Source organism: Erpetoichthys calabaricus, chromosome 2 (genome assembly GCF_900747795.2).
Source record: "Erpetoichthys calabaricus chromosome 2, fErpCal1.3, whole genome shotgun sequence".
Lineage (NCBI taxonomy): Eukaryota > Metazoa > Chordata > Cladistia > Polypteriformes > Polypteridae > Erpetoichthys > Erpetoichthys calabaricus.
Genome location: NC_041395.2, coordinates 140,274,923 through 140,295,523, shown reverse-complemented (window position 1 = coordinate 140,295,523; position 20,601 = coordinate 140,274,923). Strand labels below are relative to the sequence as shown.

General features: G+C 42.5%; 1 protein-coding gene across 1 annotated transcript in view; it reads left to right on the top strand.

The window, feature by feature from the left end:
- The window catches only part of actl6a (actin-like 6A), a 62,637-nt gene that overhangs the window by 37,689 nt on the left and 4,347 nt on the right, over positions 1 to 20,601 (top strand). The window contains exons 7-8 of the mRNA XM_028794579.2: positions 14,742 to 14,848; positions 17,979 to 18,068. Of these exons, the coding sequence (XP_028650412.1) occupies positions 14,742 to 14,848; positions 17,979 to 18,068 (197 nt within the window). The remainder of the gene's footprint in view (positions 1 to 14,741; positions 14,849 to 17,978; positions 18,069 to 20,601) is intronic.

The window sequence follows — 20,601 nt, the reverse complement described above, 5'->3', positions numbered from 1 at the left end:
CGATCCCGCACGGCTCCACTTCGAGAAATTAACTGCTCTTATTCTTACAATTTTAGAATAACAATATAAATTTGATTTCAGCCTGTAACAGGCAGTGTAACTTAAGATACTGGTAAAGGTTAGCTTTTTTTTTTTTTTTTTTTTTTTTAATTCACTTTTCATTCTCGCAGTCGCATTCAGAATCAATCCATACAACCCCATCTGACACAGCTGGTTTCACATAAATAAAAGTGCACTTTTATTCAAGACTATAACCGAAGAATAAAGAAAGCAAGTTACAGTTGGTGGTTGATACGACAGCTTGCGTGGTGCAATGTTAAGAACTGCTGATTTCCGATCCGTGCTATATAAAATCATCACATTCAAATATTAACAGTTCCCACACACCCAAGATCCGCCATTCCTACATTTACAACATGTGTACTTGTTGCAGTGTACACACCTCTCTGTGCTATGGTTCCTATTACAGTGAATGAGCACCTGACACTGTACTTTCTTCCCTGGGGGAAGCTGAGGTCTTAGAATGGAAGTTTGTTGACGCTGTATCATCTTTTCTTTTTCCATCGCCTTTTCCTGTAAGAAGCGACGACGAAGTTCCTCTGCAAGGTGAGCCATGAACACTCTTCTTTTCTCAGCGGACCCCGTGCATGCCTTATACAGTACGTGTGCGTTCATCGCTGCTAGGTCAAGGATGTTGTACAACACAGCAACCGGCCACCTGCGTGTTCCTGTTCGCACTGAACAAGCACGCGCCTTCTGGTCCATGATGTCAACGCCACGCTGGGGAAAAAAGAAAGACAAATATATGTGACATTTTGAAGAAATCATTTTATCACCAGAATAGCACCAGAATACTTCGTCACACTAATATTTTTTTCATTAGCATACCTTCATGTGGTTGTAGTCTGTGACCGTGTTTGGTTTTTTTTTTTTTTATCTTGCCCAATCTCCACATCATGGTGCATTGTGCTGAGAATGCAGACAGACTTCATCTTTTTGGGCACATACACTGTCAGCATGGCACTGGGACATCTAAACACCAGCGTGGAGAATTGTTCGTGTACTGAACTGACTTTAGCTGCAGGTGGAAGTTCCCGTTGCACTTTATTCATGGTGCCAAGCAGAGCTGTATTGCGGTGCAGCAGTCTATTAGCCAGCGAAAGTGACGTGAAGAAGTTGTCTGTTGTTACGGTTCTGCCTTTTTGGATTGCGGCAGATTTGGAGACAAAGTACATGTGCAATGCCACTCCTTATTTAGGAAAAGATCCCAGTCGTCCCACGGGAGAAAGACTTTCCGAGTCTGTGGTCATAAAGCTTATGGAGCCATTTCTGGACAAAGGCAGAACCGTAACAACAGACAACTTCTTCACGTCACTTTCGCTGGCTAATAGACTGCTGCACCGCAATACAGCTCTGCTTGGCACCATGAATAAAGTGCGACGGGAACTTCCACCTGCAGCTAAAGTCAGTTCAGTACACGAACAATTCTCCACGCTGGTGTTTAGATGTCCCAGTGCCATGCTGACAGTGTATGTGCCCAAAAAGATGAAGTCTGTCTGCATTCTCAGCACAATGCACCATGATGTGGAGATTGGGCAAGATAAAAAAAAAAAAAAACCAAACACGGTCACAGACTACAACCACATGAAGGTATGCTAATGAAAAAAATATTAGTGTGACGAAGTATTCTGGTGCTATTCTGGTGATAAAATGATTTCTTCAAAATGTCACATATATTTGTCTTTCTTTTTTCCCCAGCGTGGCGTTGACATCATGGACCAGAAGGCGCGTGCTTGTTCAGTGCGAACAGGAACACGCAGGTGGCCGGTTGCTGTGTTGTACAACATCCTTGACCTAGCAGCGATGAACGCACACGTACTGTATAAGGCATGCACGGGGTCCGCTGAGAAAAGAAGAGTGTTCATGGCTCACCTTGCAGAGGAACTTCGTCGTCGCTTCTTACAGGAAAAGGCGATGGAAAAAGAAAAGATGATACAGCGTCAACAAACTTCCGTTCTAAGACCTCAGCTTCCCCCAGGGAAGAAAGTACAGTGTCAGGTGCTCATTCACTGTAATAGGAACCATAGCACAGAGAGGTGTGTACACTGCAACAAGTACACATGTTGTAAATGTAGGAATGGCGGACCTTGGGTGTGTGGGAACTGTTAATATTTGAATGTGATGATTTTATATAGCACGGATCGGAAATCAGCAGTTCTTAACATTGCACCACGCAAGCTGTCGTATCAACCACCAACTGTAACTTGCTTTCTTTATTCTTCGGTTATAGTCTTGAATAAAAGTGCACTTTTATTTATGTGAAACCAGCTGTGTCAGATGGGGTTGTATGGATTGATTCTGAATGCGACTGCGAGAATGAAAAGTGAATTAAAAAAAAAAAAAAAAAAAAAGCTAACCTTTACCAGTATCTTAAGTTACACCGCCTGTTACAGACTGAAATCAAATTTATATTGTTATTCTAAAATTGTAAGAATAAGAGCAGTTAATTTCTCGAAGTGGAGCCGTGCGGGATCGAACTCGCCACCCTCTGATTCCCAGTCAGGGGCTGATACCATTACGCCACCGCGGCAGTTGTAGTAAGAAAGTCAATGTGGCATGCTAACGCGGCTTTTTTTTTTTTTTTTTTTTTGAATGAAGGCGCACGTGTTCTTTTATTTGTACCTTTTGTGAAAGTGTTTCTTTGATATATGGACTTCAGGCTTCATACGTTATATAGTTTATGGCTACATTTTGTCATTTACTATTAGAATATGAAAAACGTTTCTGTTTTAAAAATGTGTTTGCACAGCCTACTATAGAAATGGAACACACATGAAATGCGTGTATTCCAAATAACGCTAGAATTATTTCCACTGTAAAACTCCACTTCAATCCCAGGTAATCAAATCAAGGCAAGGCTTGAGCTAGGAGAGTCGGTGGGGGGATGGAATAGCTGGCTGCTAGTAGCTTTATCAGTACATTTAGATGACAAAGGACTCTGGCGGAGAGGTGCAAACGGATTTAAGACGCGATTTAAGGTGGGACGGATTTACGAGTTTTTTCGTAGGCTCTGGTAATTCTAGTGTTAATGACTTGGGTTAATTCGGTCCCACCCTCTTTGATCATCATGAAGGGGATGGGGGAAAGTCCTCAGGAGCCCCATCCCCGGAAGAGTCAAAACCATTGGAGAGGCAATAGGGTCAGGTCTGTTGGGGATCAGAACTGGTGTGGTGCTGAGGCGTTGCCCGCTGCACGGCAGCACTTGGGTCCCAATTTGAGGTGGTCCATACGGGTGGGCGCATGGAACGTCTTGTCTCTCCGGCAAGATGATCATCTTCCTGTGCTGTCGGAGGAGCTGCGTAAACTCCACAGTTCAGTGGCGGCACTCTCTGAGGTGCGCAGACCGGGGACTTGCCAGTTCTCTGTAGGTGGATACACCTTTTATTGGTCTGGTTGGTCTGATGACTGTCATACTCGGGGAGTAACTGTTGCTGTAACAGATTTGCTTCTTCCGATGGTGTCCGATGGCACTCCTTTCAGCAAGCATATTATGAGATTCAGATTACAGCATTCTCTGGGTGCCTTGTCTGTTGTCTCATTGTATGCTCTGACCACGGTGAGGGAGACATTTTATTCGCAGCTTCGCTTGGTGGTTGATGGGTGCCAATGAGGTGACTTCAGTGTAGCCACTTCCACTGACAGGGCTGGTTATGAGGATTGTCTTGGTCCCCATGGATCTGGTGACCATGGTGAAAGTGGCTCCATGTTCCTTGACTTAGCAAAAGGTCAGGGGCTGCAAATCGCTGGATCCTGAACCGCATCGTTAGATTTGGTACTCTAATACTGGTGGTGTGGTGAAGGAGATCGATCACATCCTCGTGGGCAGATGCTGGAGGCTCTTGCAAAAGTGCAGAGTCTACAGAAGTGCCCAGTTTGTGAATTCTGACCACAGACTTGTTGTTGCTACTCTTAGGATCCAGCTTAGGTCTCTTAGGTTACCACCTACTAGGAAAATGAGCCTGGACTTGGCCAGACTCCAGGACCAGGCTGTTTTTACTGAGTTTGCACACAGTTTGTGTGAGGAACTTTCAGATTTGGGTATGACTGCCGATTCTGTGATGTGGAAGACCTTCTGTGACAAGACCCTGAAGGTTGCTGAGGGTTGTGTTGGTGTTACCGGTGTTCCGAAAAGGAGGTGTTTCATCTCGCAGGGCAGCCTAGATATCGTCGAGAGGAGTTGCAGCGCATGGCTCAATGGCAAGTCTGGTCTTATACTGGGAACTGAGAAGAACAGCTGCGAGGGTTCTGAGGGCAGATAAAGAGACGTTTGTTAGAGGAATCTGTGAGCAAGTGACACACCATCTGTGGTCTAATGACCTTGTCCTGTTTACAGAGGAATTGAAGCATTGCACACATCCAAATCTGTTCCTTTGAGAATCGCAGTCAGGGCGGCTGATGGAACGGTCCTTATGGATGACACTGCAGTTGTGACCCTCTGGGCTGGCTACTTTGAGCAGTTGTTCAAAGCTGATCCTCCGGCTAGGACGTTGGATATCTCTGGGTTCACGGTTCTTGAGGCTGATCCTCTAATTAGCTGTGAACCACCCAGTCTCACTGAGATTGCACAGGTGGTGAACCGGGGGGGGGGGGGGGGGGGTGAAAGGCTGCAGAGACCTGTAGTATCCAGGGTGAACTTCTCCAGGCTGGTGGTAAGGCTGTCCACTTGGCCTTGCAAGCAATCTTTGCTTCCATTTGGGAGACTGGCATCATCCCAACTGACTGGAAAACGGGACTTGTCATCCCTATCTGGGAAGGGAAGGGTCATCGCCTGGACTGCAGCAACTACAGGGGGATAATAGTGCTCCCAGTACCGGGTAAGGTCCTTGCTAGGGTCCTCCTCAATAGGATCTGTGATCACTTGTTCACTTACAAGCGACTGGAACAGTCTGGTTTTACACGTAAGAAGTCTACCATCGACCGCATCCAGGCACTGACAGTTCTCATGGAGTGCAAACGCGAATATCGGCAGAATTTCTTTGCAGCCTTTGTCGATTTTCATAAAGCGTTCGACTTGATTGATCGAGCTGCCCTGTGGGACATCCTGAGGGTTCGTGGGATCCCCTAGAGGTTGCTGGATATCATGAGTGGCCTGTACACTGGTACTGTGAGTACTGTGGAGAGTGGAGGCAGAACCTCTGTGTTTTCCCAGTTGATTCTGGGGTTTGTCAGGGGTGTGTTCTTGCTCCTACTCTGTTCAATGCTTGTATCGACTGGGTGTTGGTCAAGGGGTCCAGTGGCTTTGGGGCATCTGTTGGTGAAGAAAGATTCACATATCTTGACTTTGCTGATGATGCTGTGATCTTCGTGGAGTCAATGGAGGCTCTGATTGGGGCGCTCAAGAGATTCAGTGAGGAGTCTGAGTGTCTGAGCATGCGAGTGTCCTGGATAAAAACCAAGATCCAGGTCTTTAATGACCTCTTGGGCATAGCCATCAGTAGTGTGTTTATTTGCGGAGAGAGTGTCCTTGGGTACCGTTGGTTTGACTTTGTGTCGAATGAGCTGTTGCTCATGGAGTCCTGAATGAAGCACATTACTTGCATTGTGAGGGAGGGTCAGTTACGGCACTACGGCCATGTGGCACGTTTCCCCGAGGGTGATCCAGCTCGTAAGATCCTCATTGTTGGGGACCCGAGTGGCTGGACCAGACCAAGGGGTTGCCCATGTAACACCTGGCTGCGGCAGATAGCGGGTCATTTCCGGAGGGTGGGACTGGACCGCGTGTCTGCCTGGGGGGATTGCAAACCAGGATCCTAAGTTTTTTCATTGTGTGGTGGGTGCGGCAACATACTGTACCAGTGCATGCTCCCCAACTGGACTTGACTTGACCCTGTTTGGCTAACAAAGAAACTGTTACACAGTCTTCTCTTGGGTTTGTGAAGTGAGCGGTGATCAACATGTGCAGCTCCATATTCACACTGGACCACATGTCTGTTGTTGGGGAAACAAAATCCGCCTTTCTAATTTCTGCTTACACCTTTGAGTGAACTTTATTGTAATAACTCCGGACAGCACTTTTTGCAGAGTACTTCCATCTCGGGATCAAGGTCAAATGTGTTAAGCATATCCTTGAAAGAAGCTTTCTCCACTGTGCGTAAACAAAGCATTTCTTTTGAAATGTATCTTGCGATTGTGCATTCTTTCCACCTTAAACTCTCACGTTTGTAATTGGTGCTTTTTGCAGACGCTCTGATAATAGTTGGTTGTACCTGGATCTGAGTTTTGAAATGCTTACATGAAACTTCCGAACGCGATGGTGTTGAACACGATGTCAGATTAGCCTTGCTTGTCTTTGCGATTTCAGGTGGGTGATGTACTCTGAGATGAGAGTATAGATTCATTATGTTGCCATCTTTTGTTGTTGCGTCTTTTCAGCAAATGACTTTGTTTAAATTTGTCGGCACTCATTTTTTCATCTCGCTTAAAACCACACAAACTGCCAAATAGCGGCGCTAGTTTTCTTTTTTGCAACCTAATCAGCCATCTTTAAATAGCTGACTTAGTGATTGCTAATACTTAGTTATGTGTTCACCTTGTCTAACTCTGGACATTATCCACATTTTTTTGAGCATGCGCAAGTAAACAATTACCAATCAAAGCAAAAATAATATTGTGGATCACAACGGAAAATATTGCAACGATAATATTGCCATATCACCCAAGCCTAATTTTAACTCTCCCCAGTTTAGGATTTTCAAATAAAAACATAACTGGAGCTTAAGTGCAAATTTCAGTGTTTCTGGTGCTTGAGTAAACGGAAACAAATCTTAAGCTGGTCTCTGTTTAGATCTCCCGAACATTAACAAATTAAGAAATTAGACTCAATTATAACTTATTTGGAATTTGAAACATCCGCGAATCCAAAGGGTGACCCTACAGCAACCTAAATCAGAAGGTGGCATGGATCTATCTAATTTTCAGTTTTATTACAGGGTGGCAGATATACAAGCTATAAAAACCTGGACAGTGACACAAATACAGGTGCTGGTCATAAAATTAGAATATCATGACAAAGTTGATTTATTTCAGTAATTCCATTCAAAAAGTGAAAGTTGTATATTAGATTCATTCATTACACTCAGACTGATGTATTTCAAATGTTTATTTCTTTTAATGTTGATGATTATAACTGACAACTAATGAAAGTCCCAAATTCAGTATCTGGGAAAATTAGAATATTGTGAAAAGGTTCAATATTGAAGACACCTGGTGCCATACTCTATTCAGCTAATTAACTCAAAACACCTGCAAAAGCCTTTAAATGGTCTCTCAGTCTAGTTCTGTAGGCTACACAATCATGGGGAAGACTGCTGACTTGACAGTTGTCCAAAAGACGACCATTGACACCTTGCACAAGGAGGGCAAGACACAAAAGGTCATTGCTAAAGAGGCTGGCTGTTCACAGAGCTCTGTGTCCAAGCACATTAATAGAGAGGCGAAGGGAAGGACAAGATGTGGTAGAAAAAAAGTGTACAAGCAATAGGTATAACCGCACCCTGGAGAGGATTGTGAAACAAAACCCATTCAAAAATGTGGGGGAGATTCACAAAGAGTGGACTGCAGCTGGAGTCAGTGCTTCAAGAACCACCACGCACAGATGTGTGCAAGACATGGGTTTCAGCTGTCGCACTCCTTGTGTCAAGAATTAGAATATCAATTAAGACCAATGCAAAAAAAGGATTTTTAGAAATGTTGGCCAACTGAAAGGTATGAACATGAAAAGTATGAGCATGTACAGCACTCAATATTTAGTTGGGGCTCCTCTGGCTTGGATTACTGCAGCAATGTGGCGTGGCATGGAGTCGATCAGTCTGTGGCACAGCTCAGGTGTTATGAGAGCCCATGTTGCTCTGATAGTGGTCTTCAGCTCTTCTGAATTGTTGGGTCTGGCGTATTGCATCTTCCTCTTCACAATACCCCATAGATTTTCTATGGGGTTAAGGTCAGGCAAGTTTGCTGGCCAATCAAGAACAGGGATACCATGGTCCTTAAACCAGGTACTGGTAGCTTTGGCACTGTGTGCAGGTGCCAGGTCCTGTTGGAAAATGACCAGCACCTGTAGATGAACACACACTAGCTTTGCCTGCAATAGAAATGAAATCCTGCAGTACTTTATATTCCTTGCTTTGTACATCAGTAAATAAATACAAGGTATCATCAATATACTAACAACCCAATTGTCCTTCATTCACTCAGAATATTGAACCAATGTAGGAAGCACTTCAAGTTAGAGAATGTTTTATCTGTGGCAGCTCTACATGATGATGCACCTTTTTCCACCCTCTCAGACTTGCAATTTTGAATGTTTGGAAAATGTATGGGATTAAATCATTTAGATATTTGTATATAAATAATGTCTTTGGATCCTAGAAACAATTACTTTCCAATTTCTATCTTTCCATCAACACAAATTTTCCACTATCGTCAAATTCGAAACTTTGTTAAACGAAATCTGCCCAATTTTCCTCCACTCCCACCTATTTCTATTCCAGAAGAAATATTGATATCCTTGAAGACGTGGACAGTATTTCTATAATATATAAAACCATTTTAAAGTCCCTTCGTTTTAAAGATCCTTGAGTATAGTGGGGAAAAGGATCTCTTACAGACTATTTCAGAAAAGGAGTGGAAGGCAGCCAGACACAGAATTCACTCTAGCTCCATATGCGCAAATCATACAATTATTCAACTTAAAATCTTTTATCGAGCACATCTATCTCGTTTAAAATTGTCCAAAATGTTTCCAGGGCATGATCCAACCTGCAAACGTTGCAGTTGAGCTCCAGCCTCACTAGGCCACATCTTTTGGGTATGGACCAAATTAACATCATTCTGGACAAAAAGTTTTAAATGCTTATCAGACAGCCTTGGTTTCACAATCACTCCTAATCCATTAACAGCTGTGTTCGGTGTAATCCCAGATGGTCTTAAACTGGAAAAGGACAAACAAACTAATTCTTTACTTCACTATTTGCACATAGACTTAATCTTGCTCAACTGGACAAATCCTAGCCCACCTTCCACCTTCCATTGGATAACTGATGTTGTATACTATTTGAAATTGGAAAAAATCTAATTCTCACTTAGAGGATCTGTTCAAAACTTTTTTAAAACCTGGCAGGAACTAATCAATAACATTTTAAAATAAGCATTTAAATTGGGGAAAAGAACTCCTTTCCCTCTTTACTAATCTCAATGTTTTACTCTGGTTGTTAGCCTTCCTCTCTTTCTCATGGGTGGTGGTTGCATTGAATTTAGTTTTAAGTTTGACTTGATTGTATTTCCATTACATGCCGTTAATAAACTCAATAAAAGATAATAAAAAAATCTCCCCAACTGATTTGCTAGTAAGTGAATATTCTTTTCTGTTATAATAAAGGTAAAGTTAGCCATTTCTAAAATATTCATTTTCAGAAAGCACTTGCATTGGGTTGGTTACCAGTGTTTCAAAGCTTTTTCAATGTGACTTTTGGTAATGGATTAATAATTTGGTTCTCTTTAACAGAATTTTTTTAATTAAGAGAATTTACTGCTTGAAAATTTAAGAAAACATGGACATAGATTGTGTAATTTGGAAATTGCTGTTTTCCCATACTGCAAAATATATTAGCTACATCCGTCACTACTGAGTTTTATGAATTAAGTTGTGGTGTTCTTGTTTTGTGTCATTGAATTGCTGCCTTTGGCATTTCATCAAGAAAGCAAGACAGTAGTCTTCCTTTACAGGTTTTTAACACTAGAATCCATGAATCCTACGAAAAAACTTTTAATCCCGGCCCACCTTAAATCCCTTCACACCTCTCCATCAGCATCTTGTTTTGTAAATGTGTTGATCAGTCCAAGCAGCCTGCTGTCCCATTCCCCGCCTTGATGGAGCTCAAGCCAAGGCTCCTTATCTGCGTGTGAGGTGAGGTGCCTGGAGTTATATAGGGTAAATAATACTCAGATCTTTGTAGACGTGGAATATACATGAAATGCATGTACAGTAATCCCTTGCTATATCGCGCTTCGCCTTTTGCGGCATCACTCTATCGCGGATTTTATATGTAAGCATATTTAAATATATATCGCGGATTTTTTGCTGGTTCGCGGATTTCTGCGGACAATGGGTCTTTTAATTTCTGGTACATGCTTCCTCAGTTGGTTTGCCCAGTTGATTTCATACAAGGGACGCTATTAGCAGATGGCTGAGAAGCTACCCAACTTACTTTTCTCTCTCTCTCTTGCGCTGACATTCTCTGATCCTGACGTAGGGGGATTGAGCAGGGGGGCTGTTCGCACACCTAGACGATACGGACGCTCGTCTAAAAATGCTGAAAGATTATCTTCACTTTGCTTCCTTCTGTGCAGCTGCTTCGTGAAGCGACATGCTGCACGGTGCTTCGCATACTTAAAAGCACGAAGGGCACGTATTGATTTTTGATTTGTTTGCTTTTATCTGTCTCTCTCTCTTTTTCTCTGCTCCTGACGGAGGGGGTGTGAGCTGCCACCTTCAACAGCTTTGTGCCGCGGTGATTCGAATACTTAAAAGCCAAACAGCCCTATTGATTTGTTTGCTTTTCTCTATCTCTCTGACATTATCTGCTCCTGATGCGCAGTCCTTTGAAGAGGAAGATATGTTTGCATTCTTTTAATTGTGAGACGGAACTGTCATCTCTGTCTTGTCATGGAGCACAGTTTAAACTTTTGAAAAAGAGGCAAATGTTTGTTTGCAGTGTTTGAATAAAGTTCCTGTCTCTTTACAACTTCCTGTGTTTCTGTGCAAATCTGTGACCCAAGCATGACAATATAAAAATAACCATATAAACATATGGTTTCTACTTCGTGGATTTTCACCTTTTCACCTTGGAGGAGGGATTACTGTATCCCAAATAATAATACTGTAAGTGTAGGATGAAAGGAAATGCAAGAAATGCTGAACATATACATAAAGCAGAAACGTTTTCCATGTTATACTAATAATGACTTAAAGAAGCCTTTGATTTCAGTCTGTAACAGCCAGTGTAAAGTTTGGGCACATACAACGTCAGCACGGCGATGCCAGATCTAAACACTAGCATGGCGAATTGCTTGCATATTAAAGTGACTAGCTGCAGGTGGAAGTCCCATTTTACTTATGGTGCCAAGCAGAGTTGCGTTGCAATGCAGAAGTCTATTAGCCAGCAAAGCACTGTGAAGAAGCTTTCTGTTGCTACGGCCCTGCCTTTGTCCAGTCTGATAGCAGTCACGGTACATTGTATCTTTGATTGCCGGTACAACAAACAGTTCTGAACAGGCATCAGCCACAGCGCTGCTGTTGTGAAAAAAATTGGAGATAAATGCCATCAACTCAAAGAGGGAGAGGCAAGTTTGTTGTACCATGTGAACATCGCTTTGAGAATAAAACTGAATAATAAAAAAACAGGTACTAACTTTTACAAGTAGGCAAAATTTACACCGGGCGTTTACAGACTCGTATCAATTGTATGTTTTTATTATATTGTAGAAAAAATAATTAAAATTAATAATAGCAGCTCACTACTCAAAACGCAGAGTGCCCAGTCTTGAACCCAGGACCTTTGGATTATAAGGCAACAGCTCTTACCTCTGCACCATTCAAGAATACATGTAAACTCCCTGTCGATTGACATTTGAGCTTGAGTTTTTAACTCATTGACAGCCACATGTAAATTGAATGCTTTTTTTTTTTTTTCCTTTGGTTATATTCTTGAATAAAAGCTCATGGATTTATTTGATATTTGGACAAAGGTCTTCATTAACATTATACACTTCACGTTATTATTAGTATAACATGGAAAAAGTTTCTGCTTTAGGTAGGTGTTCAGCATTTCTCGCATTTCCTTTCATCCTACACTTACCCAGATCGTTGTAGACACGGAACACACATGAAATGCATGTATTCCATATAGTAATATATTGTATTCACCCTATACAACTCCAGGCACCTCACCTCACATGCAGAAAAGGAGCCTTGGCTTGAGCTGGGAGAACGTTTTGCCCAAGTTGAGCTCCATCAAGGCAGGGAATGGGACAGCAGGCTGCTTGCTGCTTGTGCTGATGGACACATTTACAAAACAAAAGATGCTGATGGAGAAGTGTGAAGGGATTTAATGTGGGCCGGGATTGAGTTTTTTCATAGGCTTCAGGGATTCTAGTGTTAACAGGTTAGAGGTGTGCAGTTCCATCAACTATTGTGTTTTACATTGAACATTTGAAGTCACACTTTCCAAGATATATTTTTGGAAAGGATATGGTAGCTGTGATACACCTCAAAAATTGATCTAATGTTACTGTAATTTCCCTTCATACCAGTAAGCCCGCGATTCGCCAGCGAATCGGAAATCCAAGAATGGCAATCAGTTTCTGTTCCGTCCGATATCTGGATGGATGACATATCATGGAAGGTGGATGCGTTTGGGGAAATGTCATTTAATTACATAAGCATACAGTGGGTACGGAAAGTATTCAGACCCCCTTCAATTTTTCACTCTTTGTTATATTGCAGCCATTTGCTAAAATCATTTAAATTAATTTTTTTCCTCATTAACGTACACACAGCAACCCCATATTGACAGACAAAAAAAAGAATTTTTGAAATTGTTGCAGATTTATTAAAAAAGAAAAACTGAAATATCACATGGTCCTAAGTATTCAGACCCTTTACTCAGTATTTAGTAGAAGCACCCTTTTGAGCTAATACAGCCATGAGTCTTCTTGGGAAAGATGCAACAAGTTTTTCACACCTGGATTTGGGGATCCTCTGCCATTCCTCCTTGCAGATCCTCTCCAGTTCTGTCAGGTTGGATGGTAAACGTTGGTGGACAGCCATTTTTAGGTCTCTCCAGAGATGCGCAATTGGGTTTAAGTCAGGGCTCTGGCTGGGCCATTCAAGAACAGTCACAGAGTTGTTGTGAAGCGACTCCTTCGTTATTTTAGCTGTGTGCTTAGGGTCATTGTCTTGTTGGAAGGTAAACCTTCGGCCCAGTCTGAGGTCCTTAGCACTCTGGAGAAGGTTTTTTGTCCAGGATATCCCTGTACTTGGTCGCATTCATCTTTGCCTCGATTGCAACCAGTTGTCCTGTCCCTGCAGCTGAAAAACACCCCCACAGCATGATGCTGCCACCGCCATGCTTCACTGTGGGGACTGTATTGGACAAGTGATGAGCAGTGCCTGGTTGTCTCCACACATACCGCTTAGAATTAAGGCCAAAAAGTTATATCTTGGTCTCATCAGACCAGAGAATCTTATTTCTCACCATCTCAGAGTCCTTCAGGTGTCTTTTAGCAAACTCCATGCGGGCTGTCATGTGTCTTGCACTAAGGAGAGGCTTCCGACAGGCCACTCTGCCATAAAGACCTGACTGGTGGAGGGCTGCAGTGATGGTTGACTTTCTACAACTTTCTCCCATCTCCTGACTGCATCTCTGGAGCTCAGCCAAAGTGATCTTTGGGTTCTTCTTTACCTCTCTCACCAAGGCTCTTCTCCCCCGGTGGCTCAGCTTGGCCGGACGGCCAGCTCTAGGAAGGGTTCTGGTCATCCCAGACGACTTCCATTTAAGGATTATGGAGGCTCTTGGGAACCTTAAGTGCAGCAGAAATTTTTCTGTTACCTTGGCCAGATCTCTGCCTTGCCACATTTCTGTCTCTGAGCTCTTCAGGCAGTTCCTTTGACCTCATGATTCTCATTTGCTCTGACCTGCATTGTGAGCTGTAAGGTCTTATATAGACAGGTGTGTGGCTTTCCTAATCAAGTCCAATCAGTATAATCAAACACAGCTGGACTCAAGTGAAGGTGATCTCAAGGATGATCAGAAGAAATGGAAAGCACCTGAGTTAAATATATGAGTGTCAAGCAAAGGGTCTGAATACTTAGGACCATTTGATATTTCAGTTTTTCTTTTTTAATAAATCTGCAACAATTTCAAAAATTCTTTTTTTTTTGTCTGTCAATATGGGGTGCTGTGTGTACATTAATGAGGAAAAAAATTAATTTAAATGATTTTAGCAAATGGCTGCAATATAACAAAGAGTGAAAAATTGAAGGGGGTCTGAATACTTTCCGTACCCACTGTATCTGTAGTAAAGCGGTCTCGTTTTGTGGAGACGTGATTCCGTTGCCTGTGCTGACACCGGCTGGCAGAGTGGAGCACAGCAAGTTCAGTTTACAGGTTGTGGTGTTCGTGTGCCAGCCACTGAGTCTGGGAAGCCGCTGGGTTAGAGTCTGTGACCGTCGTGTGATCTATATTACTGTCACAGTGGATTAGAGCAAGTGTATCTCACAGGTTGTGTTGTTTGGGCGGGACGCCGATGCGTTTGACTCTGGACTCTGGGGAGGGAGCCAAACTTAATGACCGCTGTGTGATCAACATTACTGGCACAGTGGAATAGAGCAAGTCTAGTTTACAGGTGGCAGGCTCGTTGCAGTGCGGCAGTGCGCGTGACATCCGGTGTACAACCTTCTCGTTTCTGTGGCTGTGTCGTTAGCTATGGGCGGGCTTGTTGCAGTGCGGCAGTGCGTGCGCCTCGATGCACCCTGCGCCCATATCCGGTTTACAACCTTCGGTTAGTAATATGGATGTCTGGCAACAATTCAGTAGGTTTGTAAGGCTGAAGCTGGATGCTATTACTTTGTGAAACATTTTATATACAGTTGCATTAGAAAATAAAGTATGCTTTCCTTTCAGGTATTGTCAAGTCACCTCTGGCTGGAGATTTTATCAGCATGCAGTGTAGAGAGCTGTTTCAGGAGCTAGGTGTTGAAATTGTTCCTCCATACATGATTGCATCAAAGGTAAGATTTGGTTGATGATCTTTGCCTTTGTAAGTATTGACCTTGTGCTGTGGAGCTCTGGTTTAAAATGCTAGTTTCTGTGTTGTCAGTACCATTGCAACTGAAGGTCATTGCTGTATAGTTTATGTTGGCTTCAAGTACAGTTTATGGAAAAGGTGGCATTTAATATAACAGCCATTCCTACAGCACTACACCTTTTTATGCCTCAATGTGACTGCTCACTTATTAGCCAAACCAGATATTTTTTCTACTTTTTTTGGTGTTTCTTATATTTCCTGAGATTCTGTTAAGTAGAATTTCCCCTTGGGACAAATAATTTGATCTGTCTGAGGAAAATTTAGCATGTTTTCCCTTATTGTGTAGTATTGTATAACTAGTTAACTTTGGAAGTGTTTAGGATTTGGGAATACTGGTGATGTTTACCTACTCTCATAGTCATGGGTTTCCTTGTACTGTTTAGATAATATTAACTTTACATTGTTTCCATTGGTTATGTACCATACGTTTTGTGGGGAACAGCCCGGACACAGACAGGCAGACATGATGGTTTTACCACACACGTGTTTATTTACAATAGAAGTGCACATACCCAGTGCCGAAGCACCAATCACCCCTTTAAGTCCTGGCCACAACACAATGCCTTTCTCAGTCTCTGGTCCGCCTCCACTCCTCTCCACCAAGCTTCGTCTTCCTCCTCCCGACTCTTGCTCCTGACTGGAGGGATGCGGCCCCTTTTATTCCCCCCGGAAGGACTCCAGGTGGGTCCTGAGGGCTCATAGCCACACCCCTTTGTGGCGGAAGCTCCCATGGTGAAGCCGGAAGTCCACCGGGTGTCTTCAAGTCTCTTACCCCCAGTACTTCCCGGTGTGGCGGAAGTACTGAGGGCCAACATTCCCAAGGCATTGGGGCGCCCCCTGGCGGTGACCATGGGCCCCTACAGGGTTGAGCTTCCAAGCTCCGTACCCGTGGTCCCCAAAGCCACCAGGGAGGATGCCCCCTTGTGTCCTGGAGGAGGCACAAGCCCTCCTCCACTCCTCCTGGGCATCCCGGCCGGGCATGGACGCCCGCCGGGCACCACAGTTTACAGCTGCGTACAGTGCATCCGGAAAGTATTCACAGCGCATCACCTTTTCCACATTTTATGTTACAGCCTTATTCCAAAATGGATTACATTCATTTTTTTCCTCAGAATTCTACACACAACACCCCATAATGACAACGTGAAAAAAGTTTACTTGAGATTTTTGCAAATTTATTAAAAATAAAAATTGAGAAAGCACATGTACATAAGTATTCACAGCCTTTGCCATGAAGCTCAAAATTGAGCTCAGGTGCATCCTGTTTCCCCTGATCATCCTTGAGATGTTTCTGCAGCTTAATTGGAGTCCACCTGTGGTAAATTCAGTTGATTGGACATGATTTGGACAGGCACACACCTGTCTATATAAGGTCCCACAGTTGACAGTTCATGTCAGAGCACAAACCAAACATGAAGTCAAAGGAATTGTCTGTAGACCTCCGAGACAGGATTGTCTCAAGGCACAAATCTGGGGAAGGTTACAGAAAAATTTCTGCTGCTTTGAAGGTCCCAATGAGCACAGTGGCCTCCATCATCCGTAAGTGGAAGAAGTTCAAAACCACCAGGACTCTTCCTAGAGCTGGCCGGCCATCTAAACTGAGCGATTGGGGGAGAAGGGCCTTAGTCAGGGAGGTGACCAAGAACCCGATGGTCACTCTGTCAGAGCTCCAGAGGTCCTCTGTGGAGAGAGGAGAACCTTCCAGAAGGACAACCATCTCTGCAGCAATCCACCAATCAGGCCTGTATGGTAGAGTGGCCAGATGGAAGCCACACCTTAGTAAAAGGCACATGGCAGCCCGCCTGGAGTTTGCCAAAATGCACCTGAAGGACTATCAGACCATGAGAAAGAAAATTCTCTGGTCTGATGAGACAAAGATTGAACTCTTTGGTGTGAATGCCAGGCGTCACGTTTGGAGGAAACGAAGCACCACTCATCACCAGGCCAATGCCATCCCTACAGTGAAGCATGGTGGTTGCAGCATCATGCTGTGGGGATGTTTTTCATCTGCAGGGACTGGGAGACTAGTCAGGATAAAGGGAAAGATGACTGCAGCAATGTACAGAGACATCCTGGATGAAAACCTGTTCCAGAGCGCTCTTGACCTCAGACTGTAGCGACGGTTAATCTTTCAGCAGGACAACGAGCCTAAGCACACAGCCAAGATATCAAAGGAGTGGCTTCAGGACAACTCTGTGAATGTCCTTGAGTGGCCCAGCCAGAGCCCAGACTTGAATCCGATTGAACATCTCTGGAGAGATCTTAAAATGGCTGTGCACTGACGCTTCCCATCCAACCTGATGGAGCTTGAGCAAAGAGGAATGGGCGAAACTGGCCAAGGATAGGTGTGCCAAGTTTGTGGCATCATATTCAAAAAGACTTGAGGCTGTAATTGCTGCCAAAGGTGCATCGACAAAGTATTGAGCAAAGGCTGTGAATACTTATGTACATGGGATTTCTCAGTTTTTTTATTTTTAATAAATTTGCAAAAACCTCAAGTAAACTTTTTTCACGTTGTCATTATGGGGTGTTGTGTGTAGAATTCTGAGGAAAAAAATGAATTTAATCCATTTTGGAATAAGGCTGTAACATAACAAAATGTGGAAAAAGTGAGTACTTTCCGGATACACTGTACATATCCATGAATCACTGCTAGATTTTAATCCTGAATGTCAAAGTAGATTTGAACTACTCGTCTGATATGTACAGTATATGGGTTTTCTTTACTAAAACCAACTGCAAAGCACAATTTTAGAAGGGAGGTACCCCGATATGTGGATTTCTTTTGTACCTCAAAGTGTAGGCTAGGACAATGGGTGGTTTGTTTGTGTAATGTGTCTTGCCAAAGACTAGAATTCTAATAATGGCCTCTTCCTGTATGCACTTGAAGACTTAGTTATGCCTTTTGTAAAAGTTTTCTGTTTTAAATTTAAGAGTCATTTGTACCTTTTTGTATGGAGTAAATCTGTTTTCATTCCTATATTGTACAGTGAAAATTTGTTTAAGCTAACAAAATACCAGTAAACATACCAGTTAACATTGGATTTTTGTAGGAACCTGTGCGTGAAGGAGCCTCCGCCAGCTGGAAGAAAAAAGAAAAACTACCTCAAATCACAAGGACGTGGCATAACTACATGTGTAATGCAAGTAAACTGTTATTTCTTAGTAAAATTAAAAGTACAGGTAAAATTCAGTTACAACGAATATCTTTTAGAATGAAATTTTCATTACAGCGAAGTATTTTTATGGTCCCAACAGTTTCCCCATATGACATGAGTCCCTAGAAATCTTGTTACTACGAAATACATTCAGCAGATACTTTCATTACAACGAAGTGCCCAAAGACCTTGAAATGCCTGAATTATTCATCCACATAGCAGTTAGTTCTGTGGTCGCAACTCAGTTGTGTACAACGATCCCCAAACAGAAACACTGTCTTTTTTTCTGTTTTTTTTCTTCAAACTTTCCTCGTACTGTTTTATTTATTTATTTATTTATTTATTTATTTTTTGCTGTTTTTGTTTTTGGTGGTTTTCAGTGATACCTTTTTCTTATTGCTTATCAACATTTGAAAAACATCCACTGGAATTTAACTCGTTGTCACCCTCTTATAGAAACAGCAGACACGAAAAAATAACAGTTCATATTTGGTAAAAAAACAGAAAAACTTTTTTTGCAGCGCTCAATTGCAGCAAAAAGAAAAAAGATGTTGCCAGTGAATTCAGAATTTTGCCATTGACACTGTCAACTTTCTTAAAAGACCAAGCAAAAAAAAGAAGAAAAATGTCGGGTTGCAAACGTATGCGAACTGCTGCATTTGAAGATGTCGAAAAAACAGTTTTTATGTGGTTCAGTGATGCTCGTTCAAGAAACATTCCTATTAATGTGGCACTTATTCAAAAAAATGTGATGTTTCTAAACTCTTTTGGGACGTCCCCCAACTGGACAACATGCTGAAGAGCATCCCGAAGTGCGATCATCGCGTCTGTGGAAGACTGTTTATCTGTTGCCGGGGTAATCGCAGGCTCACAGCTCTGCTGTGGCTCTTCACCGAAGCAAACAGAAAAGATCTCGATGGGTGATACAAGGATTGTAAATGCAGGGAACAGTATTGCTTGGCCACTAACCTGGCCACAACCCTGCCTGACTGCTGTGTCTGTGGTAGGAGAGTGGCAGATCACGCTACAATAAATAACTGTGCTGTTCCTGTTTTCAAGCTGAGTAAAGCTGGTTTTGCTAAAGTACTGAGACTCAGCCTCGTGTTTTGGGGTGCAGGACAGGGACTTATCGCGAGACTCCTATATTTTATGATTTGCTTCTGTGGTGCTTCACTGCAGCGCTGTGAGCCTGCTGTTGCCCAGTCCCAGCAAATGACAAATAATCTTCCACAGACGTGGCAATTGCGCTTTGGGACGCATTTGAGCATGTCATTCCCGTTGGGTGGGGAGTGGGGGGACCCTAAAAGAGTTCAGAAACCTCACAATATGAAGAAAAGGATGATTCGGCTTCTGATTGATATCTGTGCTGCCCACAACATGCTTCCGCATTTAGCTAATGTTCGCGTTGAATTCCTCCCACCCAATTGCACAGCAGAATTTCAGCTATTGGGTTTGGGCATCAATTCGCACCCTGAAAGTGTATCATCACAAGGAAATGCTGAGAAAAATTCTCGTCAGCATAACTTGTAGACAGGAGATTAAAATTAACGCAAAAGAAGCTATTGAAATGATTGCAAACGCCTGGGCGCAAGTTAAAGAAAGCACTATAGTGACAAATACAGAATCTCATTACTATGAAATTTTTATTACAACGAAATATTTTTTTAGGTCTCTGGCAGTTTGTTGTAACGGAATTTAGCTGTATATGCTTGGTCAAAAAGAGAAAAAAATGAATGTCTTAGTTAATGCTATTTTACTAGGTGTAATAATCTTCTGGCTTTGTGGACATTTGGAGTAGTTTTGGTCATGTATTAGAAATAGAGTGCAACGTAGAAATACAGAAATTGTCCGCTGTATATAATCATTAGAAAAACTGCAAATTAGAACCAGCCATTTAGCCCAAAAAGCAGGCTAATCCTATTCACCCAATTCCTTCAAAACAACATCAAGTTTTGAATGTTCCCAGAGTCCTCCTTTCCACCACAGTACATGGTAACTTATTCCATGTGTCTATACTGTAGTTTTTCTATAACAGTTGGTCCCACTGATTAGTCTTACAGATCAAACAAAACTTGATCGCTTTGCTGTGATTTGTCTCAGAACATTTTAAATATCTATGAATTATAGTTACCAATTAATTTGAAGAGCTTTTCAATTTTTGCAGTCCAATAGCATCAAACAAGATGTTAATATGGTCATCTCTTAAATTAGCTGGGAGAAATTGTTAAAATGAATGTTTTCCACAGTTCCTGCATCTTTTTCAAAATATTATACATTTTTATATATTTATGCATTTTATTGAAGCAGACCTTTAACAAGTTATCTAAAAAATTAAACGTATCGTATATACTCGCGTATAAGTTGGGTCTTGAAACCCAAAAAATCGATCATAAAATCAGACCCCGACTTGTACGCCCATTCGAAAAAATAACTTTTTTTTTTTTTTCTTCATCTTTTTGCCTCCTCCAGTCTCGCACCAGTTTCACAGACACATTGAATTTTGTTGCAGCAGCGCGGT